Genomic DNA, 20,805 nt, shown 5'->3' with positions numbered 1-20,805 from the left:
GCTATTTAATTACATGATGTGATCATAAAAAAATTTACAATTTTGGTGACATTTTAGGGAAAAATTTTAGCCAGTTAAGTGGTTACATTTTTCCAAGCTGCCTCCGCATAACTAGTCCAGACTATGCTATCTGGATTCTTTTTCTTGAAACATTTGGTTATTGGCGCTGCTTTGGTCACAAAATCCAGATAGTAGCCCACTAAGAAGATAGAGGTCCTAAGTTGTGTTTTCCTTTCTGGTTTAGCCATGAGGATACGGCCTCCACTTTATTCATTCAGGGCTTTACTTGTCCATGGCTAACTACATTCTGATGGTGCATTTCTCAGGGTTGGCATTAAACCTATCAAGCCTATTGCCTGGCCGACTTGTTCAGCATCAGGATCCTTGATCCTTGTTTCTCAGGAAATCTTTAAGTTAAGCTCTCAGGTGCTGATCATTACCTGACTGATGATCTGAGCAAGCTGCATAACATCCTACACCCAGGTAACGAGGTGGTGAGTATGTCCCAACTCACTTTGCACCTGAAAGGCCTCAGCTGTGGCTCTGGGACTCTCCTTCCACATACCCTCTTTGTGAGATCTATTTCTTAACTGTAACTTAACCTTAACTTAGGTGAAGCTGACCGACTTCCAGGCGAGCTTGCCCGTTCGCCTTCCCAGACGTTACTCTGCATTTGTGATCCACCTTTCTTTTTCCTCCCCTCTGACATACTGATGGTGTATTTCTCAGGGTTGACAGTAAACCCATGCGCCCGGAGGGAGTCAAGAACGGCCTCTACCTTTGAGAGGTGTGACTCGCAGTCTTGACTTCAACTCACAATATGATCTAAGTATGCAGCTGACTTCTCTTGATGAGTCCTCAGCAGTTTATTCATTGATCTTTGTAATGTCGCAGGGGCACCTTGTAAACTAAATGGTAATATTCAGTATTGAAACAATCCCTCTGGCGTTTCTGCTAATGGGATTAGCTAAATGCCCTTAGCAGTGGCGGGCCCAGGTGCCAGAATATGCTTTGGGCCCCCTCCCATTCCTGGCTCTCTGCACCCCAACATCTGACACAGACGCATAGAATATAGGCATGCCACATATCATAGTAATCAGCAGAAGCTGCTTGCGCTAACAATTCACACAGCTGTGCAAAAAAGTCGCACGAAAAGATGCTCGGCGCTACCGGGTCACGGCATGGCTCGACTAGAAGGGCTGTTTAGCACGCAAGGAGGCTTGATGTATGACTCATACAGTATGAGGACACATCTGTAGCTGGCCCCTGCTTAGATCATCTCCGCAGGGGCCAGCTACCAGCAGCACAGCCAGCAGCTGGTCGCGGATCATCACTTTGGTAATCCGATCGCTTCATCACTCCATAGATGAGAGGGGAGGAGATTACAGAATCTCAAAGCTCCCGAGTGTTTGGGCACTAACACCATGGGATTGTTCCACTTACTACTCGTCTCTTCTATTACACCCAGTCGAATCATGTCCTCTACCTCCTATTTATGGCTCCCCGTTTAGCGACAGTTATTCAATAAGGTCCTTGATACACAACAAACCCCAGTGGGGTGACAATATAATGTTTTATAATTTGGGTTCTACCCAGAATGGGGGAGAAAGCATTTTGATTCCGTTTTACCATATCTATGGCTTGTTGATTTTGGTTGTAACGTCTCTTTAATTGGTACACCACAGTTTCTTGAGTTTTATAGTGAAACCTGAGGCTCAGATGATACTCTCTCACCAGGGTTGTATACAGGATAACGTGATAAACCTGTTCTACCTTTCTCTTACCTTCTTGGTGTACCTTGTAATTGAGTTGTCCTACTGCTTCAATAACCTCATATGGTCCTTGCCAAAGGGCATACAATTTACTTTCTTCAATGGGAACATGGACTAACACCTTGTCCCCAGATTTAAAGGACCAAACTACTGCAGTTGTATCATAGTTGTGTTTCTGTCGCTGCTGGGCTTGGTCCATAAGGTCTTTTACCAAGGGATTTATTAGTCCTAAACAGTTTTACAGCTGGGACACAAACTGCACAACATTAGGGTCCTGGGCTGTTGGCTGTTCCCATCCCTGTTTTAACAAGTCTAGAACTCCCTGGGGCTGTCTCCCATAAAAATGGGCTTAAAGCTGTAGAAGATTGTGGCACTTCCCGGACTGCAAACATCAAATAGGGCAGCAACAGGATCCCAGTCTCAACTGTCTTGACTTACAGCTCGTTTAATCGTTTGTTTAAGAGTGTGGTTGAACTGCTCTACCAAACCATTAGTCTGTGGGTGGTACACCGAATTCATTATCCTTTCCACCCCTAACCAACATAGGTCTTTCATCAGATTTAATATTTCAATTTGGTATTTCTTTGGGATATCTAGTAGCATAGTCTAATTTCACCAATATATATTGGTGACCTCGAGCTGACTTCTTAACCGTACCTACTAGATCTATCCCAATCCATTCAAACGGGACTGCAATGACCGGCAGGGGTACCAAGAGCGCTCTAAATTGTGGCCAGGGGACTATTACTGCAAAAAATTACTTTACTGCTGCATAGATGCGAGGCCTAAAAAATCTACATTGTATTCACTGAAGAGTTTTTACTGCCCCCCCCAAATGCCCTCCCCAAATCCGCGTGAGCCATCTGAAGTACCAACGGTTCATGTACCAGGGGAACCAACAACTGGTCTAACTTTGTACCTTGCACATAGGCAACCCGATACAATAAGTCACCTTTCAATGCAAAATATGTGGTGCTCACTGGCATTAGTGTTGTCTCTATTCTGCCATTTATCTTAACCACATTTTGGAAAGCATTCACCAAGTTACTATCATTTAGCTGACCCTGTGAAAAGACCTGTAAAGACATCCTTTTCTATAGGCGACCAGTTATTGTCCATACAATGTTCCCCTGGCCATTCTGTGGCCATTACTGGTTTCACTATGCCCTTGGACAATGGACAGGACGATATGTTAGCCAATTCCTTATCTTCCGGAATATTTCTGAGTCTCCTCCTCAGTTCCCACTTCATGAGCACATTCACAGGTACTGTGTCCGAAGGGCGTCATTTTTCGATTGTCGATCTCTGGCTTATCTTTATTGGCCCGACCCATAACAAGGGAAAATCCATCCCTATATTAGGAGGTATGGTGATTTTTGAAAAACTGCTGTTACAATTGTACTCAGGAATGTTCTTCAGTAGCCCCATGTAAACACAGCACCCTCACAGGAGGTTAATACTTGGTCCGCTTCTTTTGTAACTAATTCTCTGGACACCATAAATAGTTTGCTCCCTGTATCCACAAGGGCCCAGACCTCATGGCCTTCAATTTGTAGTGCCACTCAGGACAGAGTCAAGTCCTTAGGAGAGGAAAGCCTGATGCACATGCTGATAGTTGGTCTGGCCACTTGGCCTGTGGCACATTCCACGGGTTAAGAATGCTTTGGACAATGGCGATGAACATGCCCTTACTCCCCTCATTCGCCCCCTAAACCGCATTTGCCTTGGGTTTTAAACATGCTTTACCCAATCTGGCCAACTCTGCTAACTGTATTTGGGGAGCCTGTGAAGGGGAAAACTCCCAGTCATGGAAACTTTAAGCATTGCCAGGTCCCATCACCCTTATCCTAGCAAGTATAGCTGCCTTTAGGTGGGTATATGAAGCTGCTTGCTGCTCAGGTAGGTCAGTGTAAACTCTTTGAGCTGCTCTTTTAAGTATGGCGCCAATCTACTTACCCATTCCTCCGTAACCATCCTAGGCGTGTCATAGTTCTCTCAAAGGTGTTGAAGAACGCCCCCGTGTCCTCAGACGCTGTCATTTTCTGGTGTATAATACAGCAATCAGAGCAGCAGGTGTATAATACAGCAATCACAGCAGTGGGTTTATACCTTCGGTCACAGCCGATATACATAAGATCAGTGGACCCTCCTGGTCCCGGCACCATGATGCTAACCACACTCCTACCCAGGATATCGCCTGGCCGACTTTTTCAGCACCAGGAGCCCTGATACTTGTTCTCAGGAAAGCTTTAAGCCATGCTCACAGGTGCTGTTACCTTGCTGATATCTCAGCAAGCTGCAAGACCTGCACCAGACCAGCAAAGCATCCTACACCCAGGTAATCAGGCGGTGAGTATGTCCCAACCCACTCTGCTCCTAAAAACCATCCTACTCAGCTGTGGCTCCGTGACCCTCCTGCCACAAGATGGATTTAGATTTTGAGGGGGGGGGGGGGTTTATCCAAACTGAAATCTAAATTACTGTGTAACAAAGCTGTTCAGTATTTACCCTGCATGCAAAAATTAAATGTTTTTGCCCCCCTGTAATGCAGCATGGTTTGTCTTGGTGCAAAGTTACTTGTTTTTGCTTTACCCCCTCCCCCAGAATCAGGCCCTATATGATGTGCAGAGGAGCTGTGTGTCTATGGCACTGATATTATACTGTTACATTTCATGTAATGACATCAGATATTATGTGATTGTTTTTTCTATGATTTAATTAGGGTGAAGATCTGACTAATATTACAATAAATGATATAGACAGAGAAGAAGAGACATATGAGACTGATAATAAGGCAGAAGATATAGACAGAGAAGAAGAGACATATGAGACTGATAATAAGGCAAAAGATTTAGAGAGAGAAGAAAAGACGTATGTAATGAAGGATCAGCAGTGTGAGAAGGAAATCCCTACAGATATCAGCACAGGTGAGTAATGATCACTAAGTACAAAACAGAGTCACATATTTGCCTTGGTCAGTCACTACAGCAATCTCTTATCCTACACACTCCTCTGTCAGTACAGACTAATGAGAGAAATGTATCAGCCCAGTGGGGGAGTCAGGAGCCATCAGCTCCTATTATACTCCTTCTCTCACCCTCACATCATATCACTGTGTGTTACCAGCCCAGAGATCTGACCAGTCTCCTCCCCACACTCTCTGGTGTATCTCATACATCAGGAGCCATCAGCCCCTATTATACTCCTGCTCTCCCCCTCACATCATATCACTGTGTGTTACCAGCCCAGAGATCTGACCAGTCTCCTCCCCACACTCTCTGGTGTATCTCATACATCAGGAGCCATCAGCCATTATTATACTCCTGCTCTCCTCCTCACATCATATCACTGTGTGCTGGCGGACGGTATACTGGAGCCGGGATCCTGACTACTGTTTGGAATCCGGCGCCTGTAGTTAGACCGTCGGCATCCCGTAAGGTGGGATGCTGACTGTATCCCGTTTCTCCATAGTGCCGGCTTCTAGCTGTTCTCAGCCTCGGGGTCTCATTCTCACCTGCACGGCCAAAATTACACAAGCTTGTATCAGTCTGCTGTAATAACAAACTACATATATGGAGTTATTTCTAATTCACATCATATTTTCTATTATATATAGCATTGTGACTTATGGTATTTTATCTCCATACAGCCGCCATTCATTTACTGTTTATATAACGGCTACTTTTATATTGATGTCTCATTATTCCTAGAATCATCAGTCTCTTGTTTCTGCTTTCTATCTGACTTCAGCTTAATGACATAACAATATGCAGGTTATTCTGTAGGCACCAAGGTCACAGTACCGGCTACTGGTCTCAGCAAGATATCACACATAACTATGAGCATGTGTGACTAACAATATCCTCCCCAGCAAGCTATCACACATAACTATGAGCATGTGTGACTAACAATATCCTCCCCAGCAAGCTATCACACATAACTATGAGCATATGTGACTAACAATATCCTCCCCAGCAAGCTATCACCCATAACTATGAGCATGTGTGACTAACAATATCCTCCCCAGCAAGCTAGCCCACATAACTATGAGCATATGTGACTAACAATATCCTCCCCAGCAAGCTAGCCCACATAACTATGAGCATATGTGACTAACAATATCCTCCCCAGCAAGCTAGGCCACATAACTATGAGCATGTGTGACTAACAATATCCTCCCCAGCAAGCTAGCCCACATAACTATGAGCATGTGTGACTAACAATATCCTCCCCAGCAAGCTATCACACATAACTATGAGCATGTGTGACTAACAATATCCTCCCCAGCAAGCTAGACCACATAACTATGAGCATATGTGACTAACAATATGCTCCCCAGCAAGCTAGCCCACATAACTATGAGCATGTGTGACTAACAATATCCTCCCCAGCAAGCTAGACCACATAACTATGAGCATGTGTGACTAACAATATCCTCCCCAGCAAGCTATCACACATAACTATGAGCATATGTGACTAACAATATCCTCCCCAGCAAGCTAGACCACATAACTATGAGCATATGTGACTAACAATATCCTCCCCAGCAAGCTAGCCCACATAACTATGAGCATGTGTGACTAACAATATCCTCCCCAGCAAGCTAGACCACATAACTATGAGCATATGTGACTAACAATATCCTCCCCAGCAAGCTAGCCCACATAACTATGAGCATATGTGACTAACAATATCCTCCCCAGCAAGCTATCACACATAACTATGAGCATGTGTGACTAACAATATCCTCCCCAGCAAGCTATCACACATAACTATGAGCATATGTGACTAACAATATCCTCCCCAGCAAGCTAGCCCACATAACTATGAGCATGTGTGACTAACAATATCCTCCCCAGCAAGCTAGCCCACATAACTATGAGCATGTGTGACTAACAATATCCTCCCCAGCAAGCTAGACCACATAACTATGAGCATATGTGACTAACAATATCCTCCCCAGCAAGCTAGCCCACATAACTATGAGCATGTGTGACTAACAATATCCTCCCTAGCAAGCTAGCCCACATAACTATGAGCATCTGTGACTAACAATATCCTCCCCAGCAAGCTAGACCACATAACTATGAGCATGTGTGACTAACAATATCCTCCCCAGCAAGCTATCACACATAACTATGAGCATGTGTGACTAACAATATCCTCCCCAGCAAGCTAGCCCACATAACTATGAGCATGTGTGACTACCAATATCCTCCCCAGCAAGCTAGCCCACATAACTAAGAGCACGTGTGACTAACAATATCCTCCCCAGCAAGCTAGCCCACATAACTATGAACATATGTGACTAACAATATCCCATTGTGCTGATGAAATATCTATATTCCAATTAGCTAGCATTAAAGTGCAAGGACACAATCCTCCTTCTACGTAGATTGCAGGGCAAAGGTAACATTACCTAATATATACATACGACAGACAAGATGGGGTCTATAAAGCTGGAAAACCTTCATAATATTTTTGTCTGTTATATTATGACAGAAATCAGACATTGATGTGTAATTACTCGGGATAATAGGTACTGCAGGAATAGGTGAAAGATCCTTCATGCACTCAGCAGGCCCTGGACTTATGGGTAATGACTGTGGAGCGCAGCTTACCTGGAGGACATCTTAGTGAATTAAGCAGTAAGCGCTATTCGAAATGAATACTAAATTAAGCTATATATCTGGTGTAATGTAAAGCGAACGCTAATTTGTTTATGATTAGACATGCTTACCCTATATTTTCTCTTTACCAGCCCACATAACTATGAGCATGTGTGACTAACAATATCCTCCCCAGCAAGCTAGGCCACATAACTATGAGCATGTGTGACTAACAATATCCTCCCCAGCAAGCTAGCCCACATAACTATGAGCATGTGTGACTAACAATATCCTCCCCAGCAAGCTAGACCACATAACTATGAGCATATGTGACTAACAATATCCTCCCCAGCAAGCTAGCCCACATAACTATGAGCATATGTGACTAACAATATCCTCCCCAGCAAGCTAGACCACATAACTATGAGCATGTGTGACTAACAATATCCTCCCCAGCAAGCTATCACACATAACTATGAGCATATGTGACTAACAATATCCTCCCCAGCAAGCTAGCCCACATAACTATGAGCATGTGTGACTAACAATATCCTCCCCAGCAAGCTAGCCCACATAACTATGAGCATGTGTGACTAACAATATTCTCCCCAGCAAGCTAGCCCACATAACTATGAGCATATGGGACTAACAATATCCTCCCCAGCAAGCTATTACACATAACTATGAGCATGTGTGACTAACAATATCCTCCCCAGCAAGCTAGCCCACATAACTATGAGCATATGTGACTAACAATATCCTCCCCAGCAAGCTAGCCCACATAACTATGAGCATGTGTGACTAACAATATCCTCCCCAGCAAGCTAGCCCACATAACTATGAGCATGTGTGACTAACAATATCCTCCCTAGCAAGCTAGCCCACATAACTATGAGCATCTGTGACTAACAATATCCTCCCCAGCAAGCTAGACCACATAACTATGAGCATGTGTGACTAACAATATCCTCCCCAGCAAGCTATCACACATAACTATGAGCATGTGTGACTAACAATATCCTCCCCAGCAAGCTAGCCCACATAACTATGAGCATGTGTGACTACCAATATCCTCCCCAGCAAGCTAGCCCACATAACTAAGAGCACGTGTGACTAACAATATCCTCCCCAGCAAGCTAGCCCACATAACTATGAACATATGTGACTAACAATATCCCATTGTGCTGATGAAATATCTATATTCCAATTAGCTAGCATTAAAGTGCAAGGACACAATCCTCCTTCTACGTAGATTGCAGGGCAAAGGTAACATTACCTAATATATACATACGACAGACAAGATGGGGTCTATAAAGCTGGAAAACCTTCATAATATTTTTGTCTGTTATATTATGACAGAAATCAGACATTGATGTGTAATTACTCGGGATAATAGGTACTGCAGGAATAGGTGAAAGATCCTTCATGCACTCAGCAGGCCCTGGACTTATGGGTAATGACTGTGGAGCGCAGCTTACCTGGAGGACATCTTAGTGAATTAAGCAGTAAGCGCTATTCGAAATGAATACTAAATTAAGCTATATATCTGGTGTAATGTAAAGCGAACGCTAATTTGTTTATGATTAAACATGCTTACCCTATATTTTCTCTTTACCAGTGTTCATAGAGACTCATATTTGTTGTACATTTGTAATTATAATACAGTGGTCACAGTTTACAAGTTGAAATTAAACAAATAAACATATTCATTATAGTAACATGTTGGTGTAGTGGTCAGCATTCCTGTCTCACAGAACTGAGTTCCCAACCAAGGCGCTATCTGTGTGGAGTTTGTATGTGTTTACTCCAACGCTCCAAAAATCATACTGGTAGGCTAATTGGCATCTGAAACAAATTAACCATAATTTGTATATGTATGTACATGTGATAGCGAATATAGATGGTAAGCTGCATTTGGGCAAGAACTGATGTGAATGAGTATATATTCACAGTGTGCACTATATAAAGAGCTGTGAATAATAAGTGATATTTTATTTCTAGCAGATGGAAGCACAAGCATCAAGCTGAAGGGAGATCTCATTTTGTCTAAAGATATTGAAATAGAAGATAACATCACTCAAGTTTATCTAGGAGACAGCCCTATTATACTAAATATACATCCAGTACATCACAGTACAGCAATATCATCTAACCCCTCTAACCGTGAGGACTGTTCACCTGATACCTCAGCTTTTGTTACACATAGTGCAGCTCATATCGGTGATAAAAACTCTCCCTGTTCTAACTGTGGGAAATGTTTTTCATGTAAATCTCTTCTTGTGACACACCAGAGAAGTCACACAGGTGAGAAACAATTTCCATGTCCTGAATGTGGGAAATATTTTCCACATAAAAAAGCTCTTAATAGACATAAGAGACGTCACACAGGTGAGAAGCCATTTTCATGTTCTCAGTGTGTGAAATGTTTTACAGAGAAATCATATCTTGTTATACATGAGAGAACACACACAGGTGAGAAGCCATTTTCATGTTTTCAGTGTGGGAAATGTTTTACATATAAAGCAGCTCTTGTTATACATCAAAGAAGTCACACAGGTGAGAACCCATTTCCATGCTCTGAGTGTGGGAAATGTTTTACACAGAAATCAGCTCTTGTTGAACATCAAAGAACTCACACAGGTGAGAGGCCATTTTTATGTTCTGTGTGTGGGAAATGTTTTACATATAAATCAGTTCTTGTTACACATCAGAGACATCACACAGGTGAAAGGCCATTTCCATGCTCTGAGTGTGGGACATTTTTTACATATAAATCAGCTCTTGTTAAACATCAGAAAACTCACATAGGTGAGAAACCATTTCCATGCTCTGAGTGTGGGAAATGTTTTAGATATAAATTAGATCTTGTTAAACATCAGAGACGTCACAAAGGTGAGAAACCATTTCCATGTTCTGAGTGTGGGAAATGTTTTACATATAAATCAGATCTTGTTAGACATCAGAAACGTCACACTGGTGAGAGGCCATTTCCATGCTCTGAGTGTGGGAAATGTTTTATAAATAAATCAGATCTTGTTAAACATCAGACAACTCATACAGGCGAGAAACCATTTTCATGCTCTGAGTGTGGGAAATGTTTTCAACATAAATCAAGTCTTGGTAGACATCAGATGTCACACAAGAGAAAAGCATTTCTATGAGCTAATACAAGACAGGGCTGTAGCAACATTCCAGTCACATAGTATTTTGAAAATAAATAAAACATTATACAATAATATAAAATGGCAAATATAGCACAGCAGATCTGAATAAACAGACACAATACACAGTATATATTAGCATAAGACATGTTACACAAGCGACTGACATTATATCAAAAACAGGATATACATCATAGTCTGCATCATATATGTAAAGAATATGAAGAGCCCGAACGCGCCTTTTGGGCTCATATATCCATAGATACACATACAAAGAAACTAACCACTTTTAGATATATTGATTGCATATGCAACATTATAGAGTGTCAAATATAAGAGAAAAAAGGGGGAATCTCCCAGATCTGCCCGGATATCAAAACTACACACATAAATAGAAGAAATTAAAAGAAAAAGACCAAAACAACCCACCCCATAACCCCCCACCCTGTATAACCTAACCTTAACCTAGGTATACCTGGATCCCTAATTCCCTTCCCCATTCTACACAAACTACCTAAACCCCCCCCCTCCATCCACAGAAATACAGGATAACAGAAACCCATGTATCTGATGAGAGCAATAGACTAATGACCCTAAAATAGGTTCTCCCATATTTCAAAGGGATGGTGTTTCTTCCATATAAAATATGTAACATTGTACTTATATATATGAAAACCAAATAAGCAAAGTAATTAAATAATTCAAACAACTGGATAAATAATAAACAAAAAGAAAATATCCAAAGACCTTAGAACTAAATATTAGGTTTCAAATTATTAATCTTAGTCTGTCCAGGCCTCAGCCTCTTGTGAAATTATAGAAATAGTCCCGTCTCCATCTCCCCAAGGACACACTATGGAGCATGGGAGCAATAAATTCTGTAAACTTTCTGGCATTGAAGAGTAAATAAAAAGGGGCATGAAGTACTTTAACGCTAAGTCCCGGAACTTTAACTTGTATGTTGGAAGTGGGGAACGGATCTCTGTACGAACCTCATCAAATTTGAGACATCCATAAGCCGAGAGGGCTTCAGAATCGGAGGTTAACACAGACCTATTTGATAACTAAGTGGGAGTTACGCCGGAGTTAAACTGGAGGAAAACTGAGGGAAAAGAAACTCAAAACCAGAAAACTCTCTGAACAACAACAAGCAACTTACATGAATTACCAGAATCTCCATCTTCTGCTGTATCCAGGCAACTCCTTACTGCACTCGCTGCTTGGACACTGCAGATACTCCCCTATCTGTGTGCTGCTCTTGTTGATTGATCGTTGTTGATCAGAACACTTCGGACTGGGTCAGCTCGGGTACATTGTCATTTTGTCCTCATACTACATAAATTCATTTTGTATTGCCTTTTCCAATTGTGTCACATCTGTCCACTTTAATCATTTGTTTAATAACTAATTCCTGCACCCACTGCTCACATACCTCTCCTTTATATATCACTTTTATAGCTGCGCTCATACATTAGCAGCACTGTTCTTTACATGTATTTTTGAACATTTAACAACTTTAATCCACTCTGACTCTATATCTCACAGCCTCCACATCACACAGTCTATATCTCACAGCCTCCACTCCAGTCTACATCTCAATTATTACCTTGTTCACAGCATGAACACCCTTACTTCACACAACCCCCATATTCTATGTCCACATAATCCTCTACTTTATCCATCCCTATCCTCCCCCTTTTGTCTCCTCCACTTGCTGTTCCCCCTTTTTTCTCTCATCAGTCTGCTTCCAACCCTCTGCTTCTTTCCCCCCACTTCTCCTATCCCTCCACTCTCAACCACCTCCCTCCATGGCCTTGTTATCCCACCACTAAGCCCTCCTGGTTCTGTCTGTCCTCTCCAGGGCTGCCAAGAGAAATTCTGGGCCCGGGTACTGCAACATCCTGTGGGACCACATCATGTATGGCTGCACCCATTTGTGAGTGGGTCTAGCATGTGAGATGCACCCACTCACAGGAGCATGGCATAGCACCTAGCAGCTGGGACTAAAGTAGTCACTACTGTATTAGGATGGCGGGACAGTCCCATAATAGCTGCATTTTTATCAGGATTTATTTAGATGCTAAAATGTAACACACAATAATTAAAGTGCTACAACTTTTATTTTGTACATCTCTCATGTAAATAACACATAAACAATCTATTTTCTGTCATAGAGATAGATGAATGAAGGACTTAATTTTTACATAACATCAGGTCATCTTATACACACACATTCCGCAGCTTATATCCTAACCCACTGCTCCATGCTCCTTCCTCACTATCTACCCCATCTGTGTCACCCCTGTGTGTCTGCCCCTCACATTCCACAGCTCATATCCTAACCCCCTGCTCCATGCTCCTTCTTCACTATCTACCCCATCTGTGTCGCCCCTGTCTGTCTGCCCCTCACATTCCACAGCTCATATCCTAACCCACTGCTCCATGCTCCTTCCTCACTACCCCATCTGTGTCACCCCTGTCTGTCTGCCCCTCACATTCCACAGCACATATACTAACCCCCTGCTCCATGCTTCCTCACTATCTACCCCATCTGTGTCGCCCCTGTCTGTCTGCCCTTCCCCTTTAGAATGTAAGCTCTCATGAGCAGGGCCCTCGTCCCTCATGTGCTTCTCCTTCCCCTACTTATAGTATAATTTACTCCTAACGTCCCACAACGGCACCTAACACCTGGTTGCTCATGTCCTGCTGCTTGTGTTATGCAGCTATGTGTATAAACCATGTCCTTGTCCTGCATTGTTTTATATTACTATTAACGGTTTTTCTTGTGTGCTCATTTATGTACTGTGTAAAGCGCTGCGGAACCTTTGTGGCGCCATATAAATAAAGGATAAAGGACCTCGGACAGAATACATCCAAATATTGCACTGTTGCAGGAGACATGTGAACAGCAGCTGCAGAACTCACAGACCCGATCATCACATCCTCAAGCTTGGTAAGCAGCCCCAGAGTAAGGGCATTAATAGCCTGGATAATTTGTAGCATAGAGCCAGCCATCTTTGAGGTACGTAGCCACCAGTATAATAATCACAGCAAGGCAGGATAACCTGAGCAGCAGCCAGGAGGGAAATCATTGGCAAGATGATGGCGGCTAGCGCACCACCAGAGCTTACCAGCACACAGCCACAAGGAGATCGACAGCTGGGAGGTAGCAGCCAGCAGGTATAAAGGAGAAATCCCAGGAAAAATCCTCAGATGACCACTGAAGCCGGGAACAACAGGGCAGATCAGCAGCAGAGATGTTGGTGCACAGGGAGACTTGCAGCCACCGCCCAAGAAGAGAAGATGGCTGATGTCCGCTTCCAATACTCCTCAACTGATACAAATAAGAACCGGCAGGAGACACATACCGGATCCCGCAGGACGCAGTCAGGCACCAGGATCGAGTCCACAGGTAAGTATAACAACAGGAGACAGCCCCGGGAGCTGGAGACAGGAGAAACAGGCCCCAGTGAGAGAGGACCTGGCCACTGCAAACTCCTGGAAATACACTGGGAGACACTGCCTGCAAACTTCCACCTCGGAGCCCAGTTAGTCTAGAAAGGGTAAAACACTGGAATATCCAGTTTGGGGGAGAAACAACCAGGAAAAACAGGATAATTGAAGGATATATACAGGAGAGCTGGTAAAATGCTTCCTTCTCCTAGCTACTCCAGGCCACTCCCCTATAGTATTGTCTTTAGTCTATTAGATATCGTCACCACTCTCCGCAGTAATAACAGACCACGTTGTTGTTATATAGGGGATATATATTATGTATATCAGTCATACACAGAGAAGATAAATACATTATTATACTATTAGATATCAGCACCACTCTCCGCAGTAATAACAGACCACGTTGTTGTTATATAGGGGATACATATTATGCAGTTTATTTATAAAATACATTATTATTTGAAAAAAATACATTCTATTAGGGAAACTAATGAGTAGTATCCAGCTTTTGCTGCTTTGGAATGCTGGGTTAATGGTGATGCACAAACCACAAAGTATTGCTTGGAGGTGGTTAGAAAAACAAAATAAAAACATTCACTTTCTTGTAATTTAATTTAAAAAAATGCCTTTTTGGGGAGATTATCTTTGTTCTTTTTAGGAGAAATAAGGAAACTAATGATTTAAAAAAACAAACCAAGGTATTGTGTGGGCACTGTATAAATAATACAAAGCAGAGACAATTATTGTCATCACCACTGTTACTCTGTATTATCTAGCAAATGACACCATGGTCAGCCAATCGTCCAGAGTTCCTACTCTATGAAATACTCTGCTTACCCCATTAATATGAAGGTAAGATGTGGTCACCTCCCAGATACACATGGTAACATCTAGGTAAGGGCTGGTGTGTGAGCCCTCTGTATTCGTTAATGGCATTACTAGTGTCACACAGCCGGTACCATGTATATGGGTAACACCATCCATAGACATTTATCTTCTGTTACTGCATAAATACTGACATTGAAATGTAATCACCCCAAATAGTGTCAGAATAGGTTCCGCAGAGAAGGGGGTAAAGGATGGAGCATGTGTGTAATTACAGGAACCATCCTGGGTTAGTGGGTGTTGCAGGGTCTATTTTCCCACCGGTAAGAGGACTAGACTATTGCACATGCTTAGAGGTGGTGCAGGTCAATCCTCAGCCTATGCTGTGTTTGGAACCTATTTTGTACCTTCCAGGCTGTATTACTGCAGAAAAGCAGATGTGCAAGGACATGAATAGCAAATATGGAATCCCCCAATGACCACCATGATGCCTGAATATTTGTGTAAGAAAACCATCCTCACCTGCTCGCACATTTCAACCATTATGGTCTTCATCCAAGGCCTTCCCAATGCTGGTTGAAACGCGTTGGCAGGTGAGGGTGGTTCTCTTTCACAACAAGCTGGCTGGGAGAGGCAGCATAGTATAACTGAAGTCCCGGGATGTAGCGGTGCTGGTTTATGTGTTTTCTGCACTCACAACAACCTAAATCTAGTAGACTGAGATTCAAAGACTAATTATATGCTGTAATTGTGTATTGAATATTTTTTGTGCTATTAGTATGATTTTTGTGCTTTTGACAATAAAACGGTAATGCACGAGATGGACTCTATTTTCCTGTTTCAAAAATTGAGATGTCTTGGAGAAACATTTAATGTGTGATGACACATTTTTGGAGTCTTGATCTGAGAGGTGAGTTGGAGCTGGGAAAGTTACATATTATGCATCACTGTCACTCAGAATTTATTTTGTATTATAAGTGGACAATTCTAACATCACTGTCATACACACATTAGTTCTTCAGGAGATTGCCCCCTAGCACCAGCAGGTAGCCACATGCAGCAAGCCTCTGCTGGAAGGCAGGGGAGTAATATCATTTATCAGTAACATGCACACGGTTAGCTGGCCCTGGCTACTGCATCACTGAGGCCGCTCTCTCAGGGCTGGATGATGGAGGACACAATGGAGGCTGTGATGGACACGGTATTTCTACCCATGTACAGTATGAATGGATCACTTTCTGCAAAAATAATCCCAAGGCTTAACAGGTGGCGGCCCCATCACATTACAGCAGCCATCACCTGCTCATACCTCACTCTCTGCATAAAGGGTCATCCCAATACTTACAGGGGGCGGCCCCGTCACATTACAGCAGCCATCACCTGCTCATACCTCACTCTCTGCATAAAGGGTCATCCCAATACTTACAGGGTGCGGCCCCGTCACATTACAGCAGCCATCACCTGCTCAGACCTCACTTTTTGAAGATTGGGAGTCTTCCTCATTGGGCTTCTCCCTGAACATGTCAGCTTCACATGACCCCACAGAACAGGGTATCAAGCTATGTCCACTGAGCATAGAGACAGCCAATCCAAAATTGGACAACAGTAACATGAGTTACGTCATATCACACATCTCATTCCATCACACTGATGATGGCAGATTACCTTAGACAAGTGGATACTAAATACTATCCAGCATGGCCTCTATCTACCAGTAATACAGTTCCCATATCAATGATGCCTGGGTGACAATTCATACAGTCATCTATGTGACTATTGGCAGATACTACGATGGTGGAAGGTGGCAGCGGTGTGCGATGGAGGTCAGTACACAGCAGATAGACTTTAGATAGGAAATTGTTTATAAACCGGTAGAAGCAGGTACAGAATAATGAATGGGTAATGCAATACTCAGCAGGTACAGGATACAGTGATAACCAGTTACAACTAGGAGCATGTAAGGGTTATGCTAGTACCTGTAGTGCGCCTATGTTCACACACAGTGGGGCCAGTGGGATGTTGGTATTATACAGAGGTGACAGTGGTATTTGGAGTCTCTGTGGGGCCTCTATATGGTGAGCACTCGGTCACGTCCTATATGCTGAGAGGAGAATGACACGCAGGGAATCAAGCATGCACAGTAGTGCACTTGGCAGGTTGGAGGTAGCTACTTCAGGTCCTAGTGCCCATAGGATAAGGGAGACAGGGTGCAGACCACACTCTCTGTGACATTGGTATCATACAATACAGAAACCAGATGGCTCGGCAGGGAATAAACTTTAAACAGGTTTTACACCCATAAAGATACAATAGGAGGGTTACAGTACATTACTGCTCTCCCAAATACATAGTTACTTTGTAAACTAGACATCAGAGATTTACCATTCTGTACCAATGCACCCCCATCACAGACACCAACTATGCTGCTACTGGATGGAGCTCCTATACTAATAGGCCATTATAATTATCTGATCAGATGCCCCGTACACATTGTCACAGTGATGGAAGCAGCCATTACTCTGTCAGTAAGGAAGCCAATGCATAGTCTAGCTGACATTCTCACGGCACCTTGAAGTGGGGGTATGGAAATTTCAGTTGAACCCCCCCAAACTTTAGGTATTTTGATAATGGGAATTAGCCTCTGCTTCCTTTTCAATCTCCTTCACCTCTCACTGCCTGTTTTCCTCTCCCACCTCCTTCATCTCTCACTGCCTACTTCCCTCTCACTGCCTACTTCCCTCTCCCACCCCCCTGCTTCTCTCACTGCCTACTTCCCTTTAACACCCCCTGTACCTGACACTACCTGCTTCCCTCTTTCAACCTAACACCTCACAGTGCTCACATTACCTCACCCCAGTACCTCTCAGGCCATCTGCACTGATAGAGACTGGCTGCATCTCTTCCCCATCCCCCTGGCTGGCAGTGGGCTCTCCACGGATGGCTCGGCCCCAAGCAGGGGCATTTCTTTGATCAGCACTGGCTGAGACCAGCTGCTTCGCCCCATCTGGCAGGGAGTGGTCTTTCTGTGGTGGAACGGCACCCAGCAGGAACACACACACATCTTTGATCGACGCTTGGACCGAGTATTGAATCCCCAGCACCAGGGTATGAGGGCAGATGCAGCGACAGTTTAAACATTGTGCTGGCCATGAACCAATCAAAGGTGAGTACCGGCAGCCAATCAGAAGCAGCCGTGCAACTGCTTCTGATTGACTGCTGGACCACAAGCCGTGATTGGCTAGCGGCCAGCGTCGAATTTAAGACAATCGCTGACTTCTCTTTTTAATTGGCTGCCGGTCCACAATTGGTTCACAGCCGGCTACAAGTATACACTGCTGCTGCATCCGCTCTGGCGCTGGATCTGATCCTTCATTAAGCCAGTGCTGATCAGTGGGACACATCTCCAAATAATGCTGCCGCTACAATTTTGGCTCTGGGATTCCATATTTAGTCCCAGCGATGACTGCCAATTGGAACACTGAATGAAGTGGCGGTATGGCATACTACCCTATACTGGCTCACTTTGAGCCCTGCTCATACCTCCTCACAGCATCAGCCTGAATTTATTAGCACCTGGGGTTTATCATACAATTACAGTCAATCTATTTTGATTTTTTTCCAACAGATATTTTTTGGGGAGGAGGGTTCCAGTTAAATACACCTGTTTCTCAGTGTACCCTCAGAGATAGAGCATGTTGAGTTATCCCCAACTGCAGCCATTATGTACAGAACCTCACCATTAGACATCATAGATTACATTAGGGAGGGTGGTGCCAGTTACATAACCCTATTTCTCTCAGAGTATCCTCTTAGAAAGGGCACATGGTAATATATCCAACTGAAGCCATTATGTACAGAATCTCACTCACTCTGATAAGCCAGCTCAGGTTCGGTCTGAGAAATCCCCTCAGGCTCTCCAGGGAAGGTCTCAGGGAGCAACAGAGGTGCTGGAACCCCTCACACAATATAAATGAGAGGCAGATAGATTTAGTTCCAGTCTGATATACTTTTGGCATCTTCCACTAAAGCTGCAATTTATGCATCTATAAGGCCACAAACTACAGCAAGATACAGAGCTGCACATAATGAGCTTATCAGATGGCATTCCCAAATACTGACAAGGAAAATGTGTCCAAAATTATGGTCCCGGAAATTCAACCTAAGGAGTTACCCTTAGTGTTAGATGAATTATTAATACGGAAGTGTTTGCATAGGGTAACCCCGGGTAAAGCTGCAGGTCCAGATGGGATGTTGTAATGAGTTAGGGGAGACTTTTACGTTAATATATAATGTGTCCCTTGCATATTGCCAAGTCCCAAAATGTTTTAAAGAAACAACCATTGTTCCTGTCCCAAAAAAATCTGTGCCTAAATGTCTAAACAACTATCGCCCGATTGCTTTTACTTCCATTGTTATGAAATGTTTTGAGCTTTTAGTGCTGAAACATATTAAATCCCCCTTTGCTGCTGGATTTGATCTTTACCAATTTGGTTATAGGGTAAATCGTTCTACAGATGATGCTGTTTTATCAGTTTTACACCCGGTGCAGACTCACTTAGAGCAGAAGAGGTCTTACTGTATGTTAGAATTTTATTTATTGATTTTAGTTCTGCTCTTAATACTATTATTCTGGCATCTTTGGTCTCAAAGCTTTTTCAGTTAGGTCTAAATGGGCATTTGTGCAATTGGGTTTTGAATTTTTTGACAGATAGGCCCCAAGTGGTTAAGTTAGGGGGATGTGTTTCTGGGGAAGTTTTGTGAAAACCGGTGCCCCACAGGGGTGCGCTTTGAGCCCTATTTACTTATGACTGTTACTTTCAACTTCACAGTCTGTGAAGATTGTGAAGTTTGCTGACGACATCGCCATTGTGGGTCTGATAGGAAATGAGGGGAGGAAGCCTATCGGTATGAGGTGCAAAGATTGCTAGAATGGAGTAAGGATAATTATTTACTCCTAAATACAACAAAAACTAAAGAGATGGTAATTGACTTCAGGAGGGTGGATTGTGGACCCAAATTACCAGTGGTTTTGGATGATATGGTCATTGAGGTGGATTCCTTAAGCTTTTATCGTTGTATAATAGAGAGTGTCCTGACCTATGGGATAATTACATGGTTTGGAAATTGTACTGCTGCTGATCGGGGGGCTCCTGAGCGGGTGGTCAAGACTGCAAGCAAAATAATAGGTGTAAAACTGCCCCAAATTCTAGTTCTCTATGAGAGTATTAAAAGCGGACTAGAAGCATCTAAGCTGATCCTAGTCATCCCAACTACATGGTTTTTGAAAGATTACCATGAAATGTACGCTTTAGGAGTGTGCGCACACATACAAAGCGGTTATATAATGGCTTCGTTCCATGTCGCTGTTCTCTATTGAACTGTCACAATGCACTGACCTGAGTATTATGGAAATGTTTTACTGGTTTGTTTTATATGCTGAAGTGTTTGTAATTTACATTTCGTTGACATTCTAACATGTTTTGTTTTGTTGTTGATGACAATAAAGTGTGTATTGTATTGTATAACTGCAGGATAGATACAGTATTCATATGAGGAGTATAATAAGAGATACATTGTACAAAACGTTATACTCTGGCTAATTTATCTAAACTGTAAAAGGAATCAGATATTCTCTATGGAAGATGTTTTGGGATCACCAATGAATGTGAAAAAGACATAAGAGTACAGAGAATAAAACGCTGATAAATATTGAGGAATTTAGAAGAAATAATTTATTATCTCAATATATAACAATATACAAGTCAGAAAGACACATATATACAGTATATATACATAAATATTAGTAATTAATGGTAGGGCCGTATGGCTCAGAATTTCCTTATTACACACGCTTCATTCTATATTCACATTTCTAATTCTTTCTTGTAATATATCACTGACTGTATATAATCTATACATGTTACAGCTAACAATACATTATATATTATACATGTGCACCAATGACAGACAACCTCTTCTAGT

At 42.8% G+C, this 20,805-nt stretch overlaps 1 protein-coding gene across 1 annotated transcript in view; it reads right to left on the bottom strand.

Moving 5' to 3' along the window:
* The window catches only part of LOC148477268 (uncharacterized), a 145,834-nt gene that overhangs the window by 49,290 nt on the left and 75,739 nt on the right, over positions 1–20,805 (bottom strand). The window contains exon 7 of the mRNA XM_088456966.1: positions 1,630–1,976. Within this exon, the coding sequence (XP_088313092.1) occupies positions 1,630–1,976 (347 nt within the window). The remainder of the gene's footprint in view (positions 1–1,629; positions 1,977–20,805) is intronic.

This window comes from Taudactylus pleione, unplaced genomic scaffold, assembly GCF_031769625.1.
Source record: "Taudactylus pleione unplaced genomic scaffold, aTauple2 ptg000730l, whole genome shotgun sequence".
NCBI classification, from domain to species: Eukaryota; Metazoa; Chordata; class Amphibia; order Anura; family Myobatrachidae; genus Taudactylus; species Taudactylus pleione.
This window is presented reverse-complemented; position numbering and strand designations above follow the sequence as displayed.